At 38.4% G+C, this 18,752-nt stretch overlaps 2 protein-coding genes and 1 non-coding gene across 5 annotated transcripts in view; all 3 read left to right on the forward strand.

Moving 5' to 3' along the window:
* The first annotated feature begins 315 nt into the window (after nt 1-315).
* Nucleotides 316-8,771, forward strand: LOC122642955 (phosphoribosylglycinamide formyltransferase, chloroplastic-like). Of its 2 annotated transcripts, none has more exons than XM_043836573.1 (6): nt 316-948; nt 3,365-3,476; nt 4,573-4,749; nt 7,174-7,300; nt 7,625-7,785; nt 8,508-8,771. In XM_043836573.1, the coding sequence occupies exons 1-5, from the start codon at nt 561-563 to the stop codon at nt 7,736-7,738; spliced, it is 918 nt and encodes a 305-aa protein (XP_043692508.1). In that variant the 5' UTR covers nt 316-560; the 3' UTR covers nt 7,739-7,785; nt 8,508-8,771. The 2 variants fall into 2 exon arrangements, with proteins under 2 accessions (XP_043692508.1, XP_043692510.1); XM_043836575.1 differs by having other exon boundaries at nt 7,625-7,781.
* A 1,886-nt stretch (nt 8,772-10,657) lies between these two features.
* LOC122644434 lies at nt 10,658-10,761 on the forward strand. The gene has a single exon (XR_006330363.1). It is a non-coding gene; the product is annotated as a small nucleolar RNA snoR109 (small nucleolar RNA).
* A 4,879-nt stretch (nt 10,762-15,640) lies between these two features.
* The window catches only part of LOC122641980 (trigger factor-like protein TIG, Chloroplastic), a 64,740-nt gene continuing 61,628 nt past the window's right edge, over nt 15,641-18,752 (forward strand). The window contains exons 1-3 of one of the 2 annotated variants that reach the window (XM_043835344.1): nt 15,641-15,971; nt 16,295-16,378; nt 16,725-16,853. In XM_043835344.1, the coding sequence (XP_043691279.1) occupies nt 15,687-15,971; nt 16,295-16,378; nt 16,725-16,853 (498 nt within the window). In that variant the 5' untranslated portion in view covers nt 15,641-15,686. The remainder of the gene's footprint in view (nt 15,972-16,294; nt 16,379-16,724; nt 16,854-18,752) is intronic. The other variant, XM_043835345.1, reaches the window with a different exon arrangement.

An 18,752-nucleotide genomic window follows, 5' to 3' on the forward strand; every position in this document is an offset into this window, starting at 1 on the left:
TCATCCCCTAACCCAAAATATATGTGAGTCTCAACCGTCAATTCTGTGACCCTACGAAGACTTGGAAACCGTAAGTCAGCACAATCAACGGTCCACATTGAGTATAGAACAAGCAATGATATGGTCTAGAAAGGTATCATTATGAGTTTCGAGTCGAGTGTATTACTGGGTTTGGTGTTTGTGGCTTCCGGTTCCAGAGATTCTTTATTAGTTTTATTCATCCGTCCTCGCCTCGGCTCCTCCACCTTTTTGTTTTTTTGGTCCTCCACTTCACCTATGAAAAGCTTAAAGAAACTGTCATAGCAATTGAATAATCTTATACACTATTCTGCAATCTCTTTTTGGGTTTTTTATTATTTTGTCGATTTCAATGGAAGACCAAAGCTTTCTTTCTGGGCTTTCTCCGAACTCAGCGACGCCACAGATTCTTTAGTTATGGTTATCCCTACTCGGCTCCTCCACTTCCCCTCGGAAAAAGCTTAGAAACTCTCATCGCAATGGAATAATCGTATCCCCTGTTCTGCAATCTTTTTTTGGGTTTTTCTATTCTTTTGTTTTCAATGGAAGCCCAAAGCTTTCTTTACGGGCTTTGTCCGAACTCAGCGACGTCACTACTTCAAAAACCTGGAAAATCAACTGCTGTAAGATTACTATCTTCTTCTTCTTCTTTGTTCATTGAATCGCAGAAATGGATTTCTCTCAAAACCCATTGCACTTCAACGCTAGTTTCACAAAAGGTGGGAAATAGAAAGAGATTAGAGTGTAGAAACAGAGTTGAAGTAGTAGGGGACCTTACGGAAAGTGAGAAGGTTTCGATGAATGGCGTTCGACGGAAAAAGCTGGCAGTTTTCGTCTCTGGTGGGGGATCCAACTTTCGGTCCATACACGAGGCCATTGTCCAGGGATCTATTCATGGGGACGTCGTTGTTTTGGTAACAAATAAACCTGGTACGTTTTGTTTACTTGTTGACATGAATTATTTGAACGCATTCTCTTTTTCTTTTTCTTTTCTTTTTTTATTTTATTTTATTTTAGTTTATTTTATTTTATTTTTTTTGGCCCTTTCGGATCCATGTAGCCGACCCCATTTAGTTGGGATAAGGTTATGGTTGTTGTTGTAGAGGTGCTTATGGGGAAGTTGCTTAATTGACATATTCTATTAAAATTTTGATAATAACGCTTCATGAAGTTGCATTTTGTGCAATAAAAATTTAAAAGTTAGATAAGAATTACTCGTATGAAGATGTCAATATGGATGAGTGGCACGGGCACAACTTGGAAGGATGGAAGAAGAAATTGATATCATTTTAGGGAGCTCAGGAGTAGCAGTAGTAGGTATCATGATGAGGAAAGTAGAGTGAGATTGGTAGGCAACGTGCAACATAGGCCATCTTTTTTTTAATTTTTTTGGTGTGTTTGGGGTGGGGGGAGGGGGTTGTGCTCGGACCATCTAAATCATTTCTGAGAATGAGTGGTTTTCAGACAGTTTTGAGGTTTTTTATGGACCTGAGTTGGCCAATAGTGATTTGGATTGAATGGTGAGGAAAGATATGAATGTTTATCATTGATTTAGTGAAAGTTGTGGTGCCATAAAGAAGAGGGCAGGCCTTGGTGCAACAGTAAGGTTGCTCCATTGTGACCAAGTGGTCACGGGTTCGAGTCTTGAAACAGCCTCTCTACAAAGCAGGGATAAAGGCTGTGTACATTATGACCCTTCCTAGACCCCGCAGTGGCGGGAGCCTTGTGCACTGGGTACGCCCTTTTGTGGCGCCATATAGAGTGCAAAGAATAGTTCTTGGTGTAAGGTTATCCATTTTTTTTTTCTGGTTTAGCATATGTGATCATTTTGCGTCCTCATTCTATATCATAGTCTGCTCCAATACTCTAGTTGTTATTTCTTAAATGGAAAGAGGTTCTTTGAGCCAATGGCGGAGGATACACTAGCCGCTTGTCTCACACCAGTACTTTCTCTCTCCATCTCTCTTCTTGACATGAAATGACCTCTCTGCACCCCTATGTATGAAACCATTTCACCACTCCTCATTGATGCGCTCCCTATGCTGCTTGTTCAGAGAGCCCTCTCCCTTCTTAACTTTATGTTTACTTTACCACTTTTAGTTGTTATGTTCATAGAGTTTTGAGATCACCGTTCGGAATGAGAAACTGTGGTTTGTTATGAGATGGTAACTTGTTCTTATAGTAAGTAATGCCTGAGCCTGGGTCCTCTGGAACTCCACTATATTGTATGAATTTGTTCCCTCACCGTGAATGGATTTATGGATCCCTATTGGTTTTGATTACTTATAAGGTGGGACCTACTGTTTATGGTTTACTTCTTCGTTGTAGATTTCTCACTTGTTTACACTTGCTATGTCAAACAATTTCATGGACATAGCCAAACATTCATTTGGACACTGTTATGCATCACTTGCTTAGAAGCAAACTCAACATGGCATCACTTGGATTTCTCCTTTCTTCCCTATGCTTCCTTTTGATGGTTTCTTTTGACTTTTTTTTTTAATTACATGCATCATATGCATTCCTCTTAGTTTGACTTACCATCTACTTCCTTTTCACCTGCACAATATAATTTTATATTGGGTAAAAGCTGGGCACCTTTGCCCAGTACTGTGTCTGCCTCTCTCCTCAACCCCATGGAAAAGTCCCCCGTGGCCTTCCCATCCCGCCCCCCCCCCCATTGGTTGAGCCTCTAGTTCCAGGAAAGCTAGCGGTGTGCCCAACCACCGCCCTTTATATGTTATATTCAACATCAACAAAAATTAAAAGGAGAATAAAAAATTTTGTTCCATTATCTAAGAATCAAACAGTCCCAATATGAGGATGCCTTTCAGTTTCGAGAAGGACCTTGGGATGACCTCTTGTGAAGATATTTAAAATCATACCTAGCATAATGATCATTTAAACTTATCTTCTTTCAGTTCCTGGATTTGGAGGTGCATTGCACTGTCTGCCATGTTCAGAGATCATAGTTTGGAGCAGACTCCTTCCCTGGATATCTGAATATTTGCTACCAAAGCAAGTAGTCCCTGTCAAACTAATGGTTTATTTTGGTTAAAGTTTGCTCCTCCTGTCAGTGGGAATAGTCTCACTAAGAGGTAAAATATTTTTATTGCTTCCTTTCCGATTTTTCCCACTGTACCACTGTACTTGCTTTCATAGAGTTTTGGGGCAATCCCTACTCTTCTTTCCCTGTTCCGTACCTTCTTTTCATGCTAACCTATCTTGTGAAATTATATACACAACTAAAAGACGATAACAGAAAAGAAAAATTGTTTGTATGTGAATTGAGTCCCTTGTTTTGTTTATTTCTTTTCTTTTTTGTTCTTTGATTATTTCATTGCAGGTTGTGGGGGTGCTGAATTTGCAAGAGATTGTGGAATTCCTGTTATTCTGTTTCCCAAAACAAAAGATGCAGCGGAGGGACTATCTTTGACTGATCTTATAACTTCTCTGAGGTGAAGTTATTCTCCTGAGTACCTCATATATATACTGCCGTATATCTTCATGTAGTGGAGGTAATGCTCCTTTTTAAGTGGTGCACATCTAGGGAAGATTCAATGCTCATTTAATTCTAGCTGGATAAATTCTCGTCAGATGACCACAACTACGTAGTATATGTTGATATGCCTTGGAAAGCGCTTTGCTGGCTGCTTTGGCAGGTCATGTCAGTTGACAAGCATTTGGATGATGCCACTTTGTTGTCTGCTCTTATTTTGTCTGGTAGCTTAAAGCACTGCCACTGTGGGTGAGCCTTAGCACAATGGTTAAATTGCACTATTGAAACCTGTTGGTTGCGGGTTCGAAACTTGGAAACAGCCTCTCCTGCGAAGCAAGGGGTAAGGCTGCATACATGTGCCCCTCCCAGACCCTGCAGTAGCGAGAGCCTCGTGCACTGAGACACTCTTAAAGCACTGAGCACATCCCACAACAGGGGGCCTACAAGATTTGTCCAGCACCTTCTGAATTTCACAGTCAGGAAAGTGCTGCCTCCTGCTTGACCTAATACAGTCCTAATCTCTTTCATTATGGGCCATTATCGGAAAATATGCCACAAAAGAGAAAATGTTAATGAGAGACAGGTGATCTCAAAAATAAACTTGGAAGTTGGAACTATATGAAGGGCTTTACATGTCATTCTGCAGCCTCTCAGTTTGAAACCTCTCTTCAAGCTTTTGAATAGAGGGTCTCAAAAGAATGTTTGAGTGCTTCAGGGGTCCTTTCGATGCCCTGCCAATCTCAACAAATTCTGCTGACATTGTTACCACCGTACTGTCTAGTTCTAGTACACTTTTACAAAAATATATAAAGTAATCTAGTTCTATTTGCGTCTTTGGTTGCATGATTCTCCTCCATATGCTATTGGTTCTTTGCCGAATATTGATAGCCATGTTGTCCATATCTTCAGAGGAGAAATATCAAGAGACCTACCTCCTTAGGAGAGACTCTAGCTGTTAATGTTCACACTTATATGTGTATGTATACAATTAAGCATTTATGTCAGTTGTTTGAATCCTGTTGAACTCTTTAAATAATTCTCTCATCTTTGAACAGAAAATTTGAGGTCGACATTATTCTTCTAGCTGGATACTTAAAACTTATACCAGATGAGTTAGTTCGGGCATACCCAAGATCCATATTAAACATCCATCCTTCTCTTCTTCCAGCTTTTGGTGGCAAAGGCTACTATGGTATGAAGGTGCATAAAGCTGTCATTGCATCTGGAGCTAGGTACAAATTTATAAGTTTTGTCTATTCAATGTGCCTTTGTTTGTTTTCCTTTTCTCTTGCTGTTTTTTTTCAATATACTTCCCTATTCTGTAGAAGTAAACCTTGGTTGTCCTTTGGCAGCATCCAAGTATTTTCAGAACCATTGAATGTCAATCTATTGCTGCAGATATCAATACTGTTTGTTAAAGTTTCCATTTTAGTTTCAGAAAGATGATTTAGCAAGTAATTTGATCCATTGAATAAATGTTTCAGAAATTTAGACGGCTCAACAAAAAAAGGGGGTACCCAGTGCACAAGGCTCCCGCCACTATGGGGTCTGGGGAGGGTCATAATGTACGCAGCTTTAACCCTGCTTTTGCAGAGAGGTTGTTTCCAGATGGTGGCCACCTAGACAGCTCAACACATGCAACCATTACCCCTTCTAATTTTATGTTGTAGTGGAGAAGAACCTCAGATGGTGGACACTTGTGAGGTGGAGCACTCTTAGTGACTCTAATACTTCTCTTTTTCCGTTTCCCCTCTACATTTTCCCCCCTGTCCTGTGGGGGTCAAACAGACCACAACCTTCTAGTTGCGTTGCTAGAACAACTATCCATCATTGTGCAGAGTGAGGGCAGGTTAGCGCTCAATTTACCCTGTGTGGTCAGATTCAAAAGTTACATTAACTGGCTAAGCTAGACTTGTGTCAAATCAGCCTTATTCCAGATACCTAATTGGACTTAAAATGTTGGACTCCTGAACCATCAAACCAGATACGATGAAAATAGTGGACTTCAAGTCATCCAACAGATAGCCCAGGTCTCCAGTCAATTTAATTTCTTTTAATCTACCTGTTGTAGGTTAGTTTTATGTTGCCTGCTTGAGTCGCAATTTAACTGGTTAATTATGCAAGTCTATTCTGATCTCTCACCAGAATGTGCTCTTGGTTGTTTGAAACTTGCTGTTATTGAAATGCACTGGTTTTGCATGTTTAGGCTTCTACTCTATGTATTTACTTACAGTTAGTTCTCTGATTAATATGAATATGCTAGTTGAGGCAAGGATGCCATTCTGAATAATTACATGGTTGGACAGTGGTAACAATGTTTAAAATCAATAGTGGAATTGCAGGAATGAAGAATATGATGATAATCTGCCTTAAAAAATGGAAAGGTAAATTGTTTCAGCTCAATAATGTGGAGCATGGAGACCAAATGCTAAAGTAATTTGCTCACATCAATGACCCTTAAATTATCTTAACTGAGAGATCATTCTGCTTCCTTTGGACAACTTTCTTGAATAAACTGTGGGACAAACAATAATTTCACAAAGTAACCGAATATGTCAGATATAAGCTTCGGATTTGGATTACTATAAAGCCTTTTAAGAATGAGAGGGATTCAATAAGCTAGTAACTGGTTTGAGTGGTTATCCAGCACCTTAGAATTCAAGTGTAGGGAGTTCATTTGAGAGAATTCTTGCTGGACAAGTTACAAGATTTAATCCAATCAGGAAATTTGAAAGAGTTGTAGATGTTATGTATGGATTACTGGCGAGTCTCAAGTAAGATTTTAGGTGCTCCTAGGTGGTTTTCTACTTGTGCTGTATATATGTGTTAAAGAAAATCAGATATATTACTTAAAGAGGTGAAAATGAATTAAAAAGACCAATGGGATTATTTTATGATATTTTTTTTTGTTGCCAACTCCATCTCATACTTTAATATGCAATATGTTACAAAGGGTCCCCATTTACTATTAAGGCATCTGGCATTAAATTGGACTCTATTTCTCATTCAACTTAGCTTTCTTCTATTAGGGCAATGTATTGTAGTACTTTGTTCATGGCTTTCTTATTCTGCTTAGTCATTCCAGTGTGATTTCTAGTTTCGGGCATTGGTTTTAATTTTCTATTTCGTTCTCCAGTATATACACCAACTAAAGAGAACATGAAACAATAATTTTCGACACTCTGCCACATTTCTTGGAGTTTCTTAGCTTTACTTTTTGAGAGAACCTAACCCAACTTTTCTGAACCAGCAAGAGGATTCTTGGAATTTATTGGGGGTAAAGAGAACTATTTGTTTACTAATTGCAACCTGGCATATGGGAGAGGTTGAAGGAGTTAATATAAATCACATTACTAGTCCTTGAAGTATAAGTATTAGACTTGTGAATTTCAAATCCCCCTACCACTGAACAAAAAGTACCTACAGTTGCATGATGTTATGATACAAATTAAGTCCACTGCCAAGATAAAATATTTTCACTATATAATAGTTGAGTCATGGCATTGGATTTTATTGGTGATTTTACTAGAACCATAATTTTTTTATCATCTGACTCCAGAAATTGAGATCATCCTGTCTGTATTTATTTTTTGAGTCCATAAGTGGCTAAGAGTAGTACTTCACATTCTCTTATCTCCTTCAATATGTTTGGCTAGATATTCTGGTCCCACAATCCACTTTGTTGATGAAAATTACGATACGGGGTGTATCCTTGCCCAAAGGGTAGTACCTGTTTTGGCAAATGACACCGCAGAGAAGCTTGCTGAAAGGGTCCTTCATGAGGTAATCTTTTATTTTTTCTAGCTTGTGTAATGATCCTAATTATCTAAGAAATCACATAGTTCTTGACGGACAACAACATGCACATGTCATTATCAACCATTAAGAAGAAAAGTGCCAAGTGGATAACATCATCCAGCTGGTGCGAACATGTGCACCAAACCAAGGACTTGCTGCCTTGATTGGATGCCCACCTAGTTGATGGTTGAAGTATGAAGCCTTCTATATGTGCATAACTGATATACTATGAAGCCTCTATTTGTGCATAACTGAGATACTATCTCCACTTGACATTGTTTCCTTGATCAACTTAAATTTCTATTTTAGGAGCATCAATTGTATGTTGAAGTAACTGGGGCATTTTGTGAAGAGCGAGTTACTTGGAGGGAAGATGGAGTACCTCTCATACGAAGCAGAGAGAACCCAAATAAATACAGCTGACTGAAATATCGCTTGGAATATGTGTCAATAACTCTTTCTTTTGGAAGGTACGTGAAATCAACCTTTAACTTAACTATCATGACCTATAGCATCACCCAACTAAGCTCCTTGAAAAGACTTGTTTCTTAGAGAAAATTATATTAATTAATGGTCTGAGCATTATAAGGTGAAATGTTATATTGTAAATGGTATTTGAGAGCATGAGGAAGTATGGAAACATTATGAGGCATACTGTAGGATAAATTACCAGCAAGTCTCCTTGGTCAAGAGTGGTTCCTGTTGAATGATCTGATTGATATTGTCGATAGATTATCTTTCATGAATTTAGGCCAGTTTATCTTTTCCTTGGAGTTGTTCACAAGTACAGGATGGGTAGCATTGCTTAAGTTACCCTGCTGCTTTTCTTCTTCTTTCCTTTTTTCCCATAGTAGATCATAATATTATGGTAATATTTTTTGGGGCTGATGTTCTCTGTGCCGCAGCACAGCCTGCACCCAGACACATGGGCCTGCCATTCAGGGGGGCAGGGTGGTCATTTTGCCCACCCCCATGTGTCTGGGCGCAGCCTGCGCCCCCAGCACAGAGAACATTTGGCCTATTTTTATATAGAGGAGTTATCCTGGTGGCAATCCATTGAATGGAGGATAACTACTATTTTTATGTAAGGTATTTTTTTAGTGGCACTGGAGGTACTATATCTCCAATTGCTAGCATGTTCATTTGTTGTACGCTGATGGGTTACTTCATTTAATTCCTGATTCTGGTGCAGGCCATTGTTAATCCTTTCGTGCTTTATTGAATGCACCAGATTTTCAGCAAGGTTTGCATCAGATCGGCATTTTCAATCAATTGCTACTTTATTGCTGGGTGGTACAAATTCTGGAACAATTTTTATTTAATGTTTCTTCTTGAGAAACAGCTACTACTGCACTTCCTTCTTAGCTATACATTCATTGACTGTGTAAACTTCTTAGTTACATTTGTGTTTTTTGTATTTATCAGCTAAGGAGGTGCAGATCAGTGTTAGTGTCAATAAAGATGTCACAAGTTTTAAGTCCCCCCCCGCCAAAATAAAAAAAGGAAACAAAAAAAAGAGATGGAAGTTTTTATGGCTTTCTTTTCCCTCCCTCTTTGTTTTGGGTTGAGGGGACTGAGGGTGAAATTTTCTTGATTAAATGTATTTATAGAACAGTTGATGCAGTTTGAGTATCATGGCCTCTCATGTTAATGGATCAATTAGAATTTTGGTCTACACCCAGGGTAGAAATGGGGTGGAGGTGTTTTGGGATGTTTTGGCTAGAGACCTGTTGCAACTAGAATTGTCACTATAACTCTCTCTATCTATGTTATTATCCATATAATTTAGAGTGGATCTTTACTTTTGTTGTTTTTTATCAGTCTTTATTGGTCTATTTATCGATCTGGTTTCAGTATTTAATATTAATTTTTCATATATTAAAATGAAGAAAATGTAAAATAATATTGATTTTTATTGGAATTTCCTTAATAGGCATCTAGATTTGCCATATGGTAGGTTATATGATATTGAAATTTTGTGGAAAAGTACGCCCCAAAAAACCTTATTCATATTTCAAATTTTAAACCAATATGAGTTTTCAAGTCACAAAACAAAAAACTGAAAATTTTAGAATTATCAAGAGAATTCATAGGATTACAGGGACATATAAGAGGGAAAGACAAATGATGGGAAGATAAATGATTGAATTTGAGGTTGAAATTAGACGCCCTTAATTTTGATCAAAAGTGCTTTCATTTTTTTACGCTATCTAGTCATGTGGTTAGTGTGGTTTGGCACCTAGACGCAAACCAATGCTTTTGTGTGCGAAAAGATTATTCAACCCTAGTGAAATTGAAAATCGCATCTAAACCAATGCTTTTAAGGCCACTTTCATTGGCTACCACATTGGTGGAGGGGCTACACAACCGATAGCGATAAAGAGTTTAGCCGATCAGTTTTAATCCTGTAAACAGATTGGATTTGGCTTCGATATGGATATTTCCTGGCCGAATACAAATATCTATAAACGGATTTGGATGCTGATTGAATTCGGATTTTCAACCATCCGTTTACATCATTGCCTTGTATAACCCGGACCTTCCTCCCCCTAGCGGATACAATTCACTCTCAATCCAATCTCTTAGATCATGATTCTCTTTTCCTCATATTCTTGAACCCGTTGAATCTTCAAAAACCCCTCAAGATCATTATGTATTCATTTTTTATTATTAAGTATTCAGATTTTTTTTGTTTCCGGACGAATTTTTATTAAAGTATTCAAATTTTTTTTCTGGATATCTCTAAACGAATACGGATGTCTTTAAATCGAATTTGAATTTTTGATTATCCATTTATAGCCATATTATTCAGTTTTGATTCACTCCGATAAATTCAATCAGGTCCGTCTAATTTCTGCCACACCCTAAACTCCAACCCCCACGCACCTAAGATTGATGTCGCACTTAATCCTTTTCATTCCCCTGTCCGTCCCCAACCAAAGAGGAGTCCGTGACTAGAAACCGTTGAAACCTCAATGTCGAACTTCAACCCTAACCACAGTTAGGAGAATGGTTGAGAAGACGGAACTACCCCTGCCCCTTTGGGTTTAATGTGCAGTCTATATATAACCTGAACTCTTTATCAGTTTTGTGGGTCGTAAGGTTCTCCTCAAGTATGTTTTTTATTTAGCTTTCAAGGATTAGGGTTTCCAAGAGGCATTTTGATCTGCTCGGTTTTAGAAAATCTTTTTCTTGTTCTTCGTTTTTCTTTCCGATTTTTTCCTGTAATGTCTTTCGTGCATCGATTTATAATTTATGGTGTAGTATTTGAAATTTGAGAGCTGCATGTACCAAGATAAGGTTCGCTCAGAATGAAATGGCCTTCATCTTGAAATGCCAAAGTGGCTGTAGCTAAATAAAATGATCAATCTCAGAAGTTTTACTGGCCGGTTGTTGTGAGATTTTCATCTCTGTCAACAGATCTGCTTACCGAACTTCATACATTATTCATCTTCTCCATTTTTGTTCTGTGTTATGCCTTTTTTATCTCCATCTCTTCCGGTTTTCCGATTGTGTTATTTTGTATGAATGAAGAATGAGAAGGGAAGAGAAGAGGAAATGGCACAGGATTCAGCCTTTTTTAGAGACCCTTCTCTCACATCAAACCAAGGATCTAATCCTTGGAGGCACCTTCCAAGCAAGCTGGTGCTAGGATTGCCCTTCAGTTTGCGTCAATTGGTGCCTATATTTACCATTAATGTTTTTAAAATGAAATCTCAAATCTCTTCTATTTGTTCTGCAAAGTTTCTTCGTTTGTTTTCTTGTATTTCAATGTATAACGCCCTAAAACAGAGACATAAAAGCTTCAGATTCATGATAAATTGGTGGATCCGGCTCCTCTCCAGGTTCCATCGGGCATTAGGATGTATTCACGCAGCCCAGCCTTTGGTCGATGGATTCCCTGGAGAGGAGCCAAATCCGGATCATAGTTGAATCATCTATTACTTACCTACCCCTTCTACAAATCTTTCGTCGGAAGCCATTATCAATAATTTGGTGCTAAAAACTGAAATTTCCATTACTCAACAGGGTAAAGTGTTCAAACAAAATCCTAGTTTCCTTGGATCTAAAATAAACCACCCATTTCTTGTTTCTTGGTTAGAAATTCCGGTTTGAAAGTATCTAAATCATAGTTTCCCTCACCTTGTGTAAGTGGACTCATATTTTTCCTTCTTCCAGTTTAAAAAAGGAAATTCCTCGACAGTGCCAAGTTACTTTACAAAAAAGATAGGGACTTCTATGTTCCTCGGATCGGTATCGGTAGAAATCACAGTTTTTATCTAGGATCTGAAAAAGGAAATCTTTCTGCCATTAATTCTTGCAGGAAAAAAAGAAAGATTTGTAGCAGATAGTGGTAGCTTAATGCCTCCAAGCTAATAATGTGTTCGTTCAATTATTCTTAGATTCCAGTCATCTAATGAATCTACCGTGCTATATATATATATATATATAAAGATAATATGCTCTAACAAGATACGACCTTAATCACTCCAGTGACTTCCATTGACTTGACAGAGGTGAGTTGTAATTTTTTTAGGATGAAAGAAATTGAATGATAAATTAACTAAACATGAAATTATATATATCATCTAATAAGGTAGTAGATACTTTCTCCATCCTTGCCTTTCCAGTCCACTTAAGAGCAATAGAAATATCAAAACTTTTTATCTTAAAAACAGCTTTTTGTGATAGAATTTGCATCTCAGGGCTATCCCTCTTTCATTCATTGGATAACCTAGTCTGTTACATAGTTGACAATCCATCCAAAGAGTTAAGAATTTCCAATCTTGCTCCTTAGCTAGGTGCATCCATTGAAGTAGTCCCCGAATCTCTGATTCTTGTGGAATCCCTGTAAACCATAATCTCCATTGGTAGCATAACAAACTGGGAGCAACATATCAAAGTTGAGGTCCATATTTCTGCTCTTGTTGAAGGCTCATTTCTACTGTCGCATATAAAGATGTGGTCAGCCCCTTTTGATAATCCCTGATCAAATAAGTGTCAAGTTCCCAATCATTCCCACAGTTTAGGTTTACGCACAACCCTAACATCTTCTTCCCCTCTCTAGAATTTAGCATTAAGGGAATCAACATAATCACACACCTTGTTAAGCATAAGATATGGCCATCCCCTTTTAAAACTGTCCTTGGTTTTTAACTAGTAATGACTTTCCAACCTGATATAAGAGTGGAATTTTCGAACCTCCAAGCTTCCTTTCCACTAACTGAATAAGAATAGACCAATCGCGATATTTATTCCTAGAGAAAAATATAGGAGTCCCTAAATACAAAGAATTATCTAAACTTTTATTAATGCCTAAGCTACATAATAATGACCACACCTACATGCGTACTAAACAACATTCCAGTCTTCTGAAAATTCATTTGTTGTCTGGAAATATCTTTGAAATATCTTGAAAGAGGTTTAACAAAGCATGTAAGGTGGAAATATCATTCTTATCAGCACAACAAAAAATGAATGTATCAACAGCAAATAAAAGATGGGTTATTTCAGGGCAATGTCTCCCAATCTTAATACATTTAAACATATTCAAACCCATATAAACGTTTAGGAATTTTAGGAATCGAGACAGACCTTCCATAGCAATAAGAAAAACAAAAAAAGGACTCAATGGACATTCCTATCTAATACAATCACAAGAAGGCTCAAAGAAACAGAAACTAGTACCTTCCATTTTGATTACGAGACAAAGGACAATACATAACTTATCATATCACACTAGGTTTGATTAAAACCTAAAAACTCAAAAAATGGCATGTAAATACCCGTACTCAACCCTATCATACGGGACATGTCTAATTTAAAAGCAACACAGCCCCTAAAACCTTTATATTGCTTAAGAAATTGAAAATTTTCATGAGCAACTATATGTTATCCAAGATTTTCCTATCCTTGATAAAGGTTGTTTGAAAAGGAAAAACAAAATGATGCAAAAATGGTCTAAGCCTATTAGCCAAGGTCTTTGCAACAATTTTATATAGGACAGTACACAAGCTTATAGACTTAAACTCATCAACATGCATAGCCTTATCCTTTTTAAGAACAAACGTAATTAAAGTATGATAGACTCCAAACGAGATGGATAAATTATTCCACTGATTTTTGTTATGGATTCTTCCCAAAATTACAACTAGATTGTATGGTGTCTTGCAGCATGGGGTTCATGCACAATTAAGGCCTGATTTGGTATGATTTCTATTTAATTCCATGGGGTGATTTCTATTTCGGAGAATGTTTAATTTGAATTTTGCACCTTATTTCAATGAAATAGGAATCAAAAGGAATAAAAATTCTAAAATAGCCAAGGAATTGATTCAATTTTGAAATTGAAATTGATTTCACTCTTGCGCTTTAGATGTGCTATCGATCAAGAGCATCAAACTTAGCATTGCCCCTAGGCTTGATTTGCAAGTTTGGGGGCCAGTGAAGAATGGCATCTTTTCTGTGAAATTAGCATATCATCATATTTGCAATCAGCTCGATGAATCTACTACTTCTTGACCTTCAACTTCAGCCTCGTCATCTCAGCATCTTATTCCAGAAGAAGTCTGGAAAAAGATCTAGAGTTGTAATACTCCAAAAATTTGAAATCTCCTGTGGAGAGCTTGCTCTAATGGCACCGCTACTGTTGACGGTGTAGCTCGACAAATTCCAATAGACCCTCATTGTGCTCATTATGGACAAGTGGAATCAGCGAATCATATAATTTTGGGGTGCCCCTTTGCTCGAGCTATTTGGTTCGCTTCCCGTCTTTCTTTCATCCCTCCATCTGTTTCCCCTCAGCTATCTAAGGTTATCCAAAGTTGGGGTTCGTCTTCTAGTAATGACAAACTCCTTCAAAAAGAGGTTGCTGGTGTTGCCTCCTTCATTTGTTGGTTTTTATGGAAGGCTAGAAATGAGTATATTTTCAATCAAAAGGCTTGGAGCCCTGTGGAGGTTGTAGCTAAAGCTGAGAGAGAGTTTCAGGAATTCTCCTCTGCCTCACATCAACAAGTGTACAACCCTCAACTTATTCTCTCTCTGCTTAATACTCCGATTGATCGCAATAAGCCATGGTACCCCCTACTTATCCCTTCTTCAAACTAAATTCTGACGCCTCCCAGTATGAAGGAAAAGGAGGTCTAGGATTTATCATCAGAAATCATCAAGGGTTGCCAATCTTTGCCATCTCAGATCCGGGTTGTTTCAACTCCATCATTCAAGGTGAGGGGCTAGCTCTGAAGGAAGGCCTCCTTCAGTCCTTATCTGAAGGTATTGAGCTCTTGATCACTGAAGTGGACAACTTGGAATTAGTGCAGTGTCTTGAGGACCACAGCCACCACCCTCCCATTGAGTGCATTAGCATCATCCAGGACATCCAGTACCTGAGATCTTTTTTTGCTTCTTGCTGTTTTCAGCATGTTTCTAGGGAGATTAACAGTGTGGCTGACTCCCTAGCTCGGAAAACCTTGTTTGTTGCATGTAGGACAAATTGGCATTCTTCCACTCCTTAGCTATCTGAGCTTTGTAATTTGGATACCTTGCGTTGGACACGCTTTAATATATAGTCTTCTTCTTACCAAAAAAAAAAAAATAAAAAAATAAAAAATAATAATAATTAATTTGATATGTTTTGAATTTAATAGGGAAGCAATATTCTTTATGTGCATGGCCAATGAGAGCATAAATAGAAAAATAAGAGAAAAGATAAAAGAGAAAGTAGAGATTTGGTTTTACGGATGAAACCCGAGGTCCTACCAACTGTCAATCCTCTTTTACCAGGTCCCTTTCTACATCTTCGTTCATCAATAAATACATGAATAATCCTAACTACTCACTTCCCCACTTCTACAATTTCTCTTTATAATTCAACTCACTTTTAATAACTATATTTCTGATGAAGGTTTGTAATCTAGGTATTGGACTTGGGATTAGTCAAGGCCAATACTGATCCGTATCGATCAAAATCGATTTGGATCGGTTAAAAATGACCAAAATCCAGGTTTTACTAGATCAAGCTTGGATCGGACAAAAACTATAATAAAAAACTAAAAAATTGTACGAATTGGTCAGAAACTTAAAAAATCAGTCGGAATTCCCTTAAGTATCGGTCAAAATACCCCAAAAATGGAAAGTATCGGATCAGAACCGAATTGACCGATAGGATCCAGGAATGTCTTGCCGGATCGGTTTAATCTTGGGATCGGCCTCGGCCGATACCGATCCGATCCGGCCGACATCAGCTGATCCGAAATTACGAACCATGGTTCTGCTAGCCGAACCCAATATCTACTATAGCTAAGTGCTCTGCCTCATGGCTCTCTTTCACTCTTTCACTCTGAACTGTGGAGAGTTGAACGCGAATAAGAAAATGGAGCTCTTGAGCTCCACAGTACTCCAGTTCAAGCTCTCCCTCTCGCGTCTTTCCCCATTATCTGCTACTGTCCCTGTCTCAAGCCATCTCAAATCTAAGAAGACACCCACGAATTATCCAAAGCTCACTTCTGCTTCCTGCCGGTTTCTTATCCAACGACCTCTAACTCGAAGAAATTTCAGTGATTTCACTGTTTATGCATCCTCTGTTACTGTCAACCCGGAAATGGACAATTTGCCGGCAGATATCGAGGTTACAGAAACCAAAGAACCTAATTCGCGGGTGAGTTATTAGTTTTTAATACATACTTCTTCCATTTCCCAGAAACTTAACTGTTTTTTTGGTCCCCTTCTTTTAACCGTTTGTCTGTTCTTTGTCATCTATGCGAATCAGAAGTATGTGTTCTAATGGTTCATCATTGGAATTATGAATGAATTAATTAAATAGACGTTAGTTTAGTGTGTTTTGATATTTTCCTTGGAAATTTGAATAATGAACAAATTCAAAAGTTAGTCATTTTATAAATTATTTACTTTGTTCATCTCCTAACATGATCAATTCTCTAATATTTGGCTCGACATTGTAATTCCTGGCCCTCTTTGCAGATCCGGTTAAGTGTAAAAGTTCCCCCAGTTGTGTGTGAGGATTGTTACAAAAGGGTCATTGTGGAGTTTATGAAGAAGGCAAAGGTACTTTGGTATACCTCTTTATTTTCTCCAGTTGCACCTTTCAGCATATAGTCACACACACATATACGTTTGAGTTTCAAGGCCCTGCTACTTGGAGTGATGGTAAGGCTTACCTCCAGCCTCCTGCTGTCTGGCATAGTCCAGTTAGTTTGAATTCCTGCTCAAATTATTTTCTTTTGAAAACACATTCTCATTCTGCTGAGAAAGTATTTAGTTCTAACTAAAACAATGTTTTGCATGTGGACAATGAGCCAATATTTCAACCAGGTGCCTCTCATTGTCACATCTTATGGCCTTGGATTTGGTTTGCTGTTTGTTTTATTTGGCGGGGTTGTCCACTTATCAGGTACCTGGATTTCGGCCTGGAAAGAATGTTCCAGAAAGCATCCTTGTAAATTATGTGGGAAAAAAGAACGTACGGCAGGCTACAATTGAATCTATTTTGAAGAGGACTCTTCCACATGCCATGTCTTCGGTACGTCGTATCAAATTTCAACTGCTTCTATTTTTTGCTTTACCTTGACTAGAAGCTATTTTCTGGGTTTCTAGTTTTTTTTTTTTTTCCTTTCGGTTGTAAAGTTAACTCTTAGGGTTCATTGTCAAGTCATCCTTTGTTAGTTTATCTTCGTATATACAATTTCCAACCCCCCAACAACCCTCCCCCCCAACCAACCAATAAAAAGAGCTTGAGCTGTCAAATGCGAGTTGTTATTTACCTGTGAACAGCATTGATTACTTTTATCAACACTTGGGGAGGTGCTATCTTCTATCTTTTTTTTTTTTTTAAACTTCTTATCATGATTTTGTTAGAAAGTGTCCTGGAGAATAGTCTGTTTAGCCTTATAGGGGACAGCCAACGAGTGGGATAGCTCACTGGAGGAGATTCAGTTACATTTAGGGAGAGCAATCATGAATCGATTTCTCTCCTATCAAGGGATTGGTGTCAAGGTGAGACAAAGATCAAAAGCTGTTTTGGGAGGAGTTATGGTGTTCATGCTATCCATTGGGGGATCTTTTCTGTTCTGTATCAGGGTTAGCTGTTGACAAAGCTCCATTGTAGAGTATCAGCTAGGTGGGTCTTATATTTCTTAGATTCCATTCAATCAGTGTTTGTCCAGCTTCTTTTATGGCAGAGTCGAAATTGATTGAGGGTACGAGAACTTCAAGGCTTCATATGTCAAAGTTCTGCCTTGTCCTTACAGTAAAGGCGTAATTGATGCTTTCTTTAGGATGGAATCTTTTTCCTTTCCCATGAATGCAATCTGGGTTAGGGGAGTATCTTCTATGATTCAGTTTCTTCTTCAACTGGCACTTTGGTTTTAGAGGCCATCTGAGATCAAGAAGGCATGTTATTTATTGCCTGCTATTAATGGTTGGGTGTTGCAGAGACCTCCTTGCACGTTCTCATCCATTATCCATATTTGGGTATGAGGTCTAGTGTGAAATTTCAGGTGGTGTGGGGTGTTACCTATCATAGTTATCATGGCGTCTGGGCGATCCAAGGCATTGGAGGAGGAAAAAATCAAGGTGACACCAAAAAGGCGTCGCCTAGGCGACCAAGGTGCACTTCCAGCATAGGGCGCTTGGACAACGCCTTGACAACTATGTTACCTATTATGCTGAAGGAAAAGTTGTTGGGTTAAGGAACTGAACTCCAGGGCTGGAAAAGTTAGGCCTCTTTTACCTGCTATCTTTTGGTGCATTCAATTGGAAAGAAACAAAGTGGCCATTGGAGGTGACATGGACCTGCTTTTAAGGTGGCCTTGGTGCAAGATATTATTATTTTTGTTTGTGTTGGGAGAATAGTCCCACATCAATTAAATCCCTGAGGCTTTCGGTCACGTTGTATACCTGTGAGTCCCTCCACCTAACAGTTCGAGCTTTTGAATTGGATATTTACATGGTATCAGAGCAGATCACTTCTGCTGTTCTGCCAGGTTTCGATGCTTGTGCTTCTGTGCACATGCATGAAGTTTCGTCCTGCCTACATGTGAGAGGGAGTGTTGGGAGAATAGTCTCCCATCGGTTACCCTTGAGGCCTTCGATCGCCTCATATACCTGTGAGTCCCTCCACCTAACAGTTCAAGCTTTTTTAATGAAAATTTACAGTTTGCATGGCTTGGAAGGCCGTGTGCTACTCTTGGGGAATTGCCCCTTTAAAGTATTACTTGTAGTAGTCACAGAAGAAAAAGGAAAAAAGGAAAAATAACAGTCTTTATCAAGTATATGGGATCATGATTAAACTTTAGTATGCTAGCATTAGTGTTACAACAAGATATAAGTAAGACTTGCATAATCTTAATGAGTGCTTGTGTCTCATACTTGGCATGATTGATCCGAGTAAAGAAAACTTTACTCTGTGGCATATCATATA

This window comes from Telopea speciosissima, chromosome 10 (assembly GCF_018873765.1).
Source record: "Telopea speciosissima isolate NSW1024214 ecotype Mountain lineage chromosome 10, Tspe_v1, whole genome shotgun sequence".
Taxonomy (NCBI): Eukaryota; Viridiplantae; Streptophyta; class Magnoliopsida; order Proteales; family Proteaceae; genus Telopea; species Telopea speciosissima.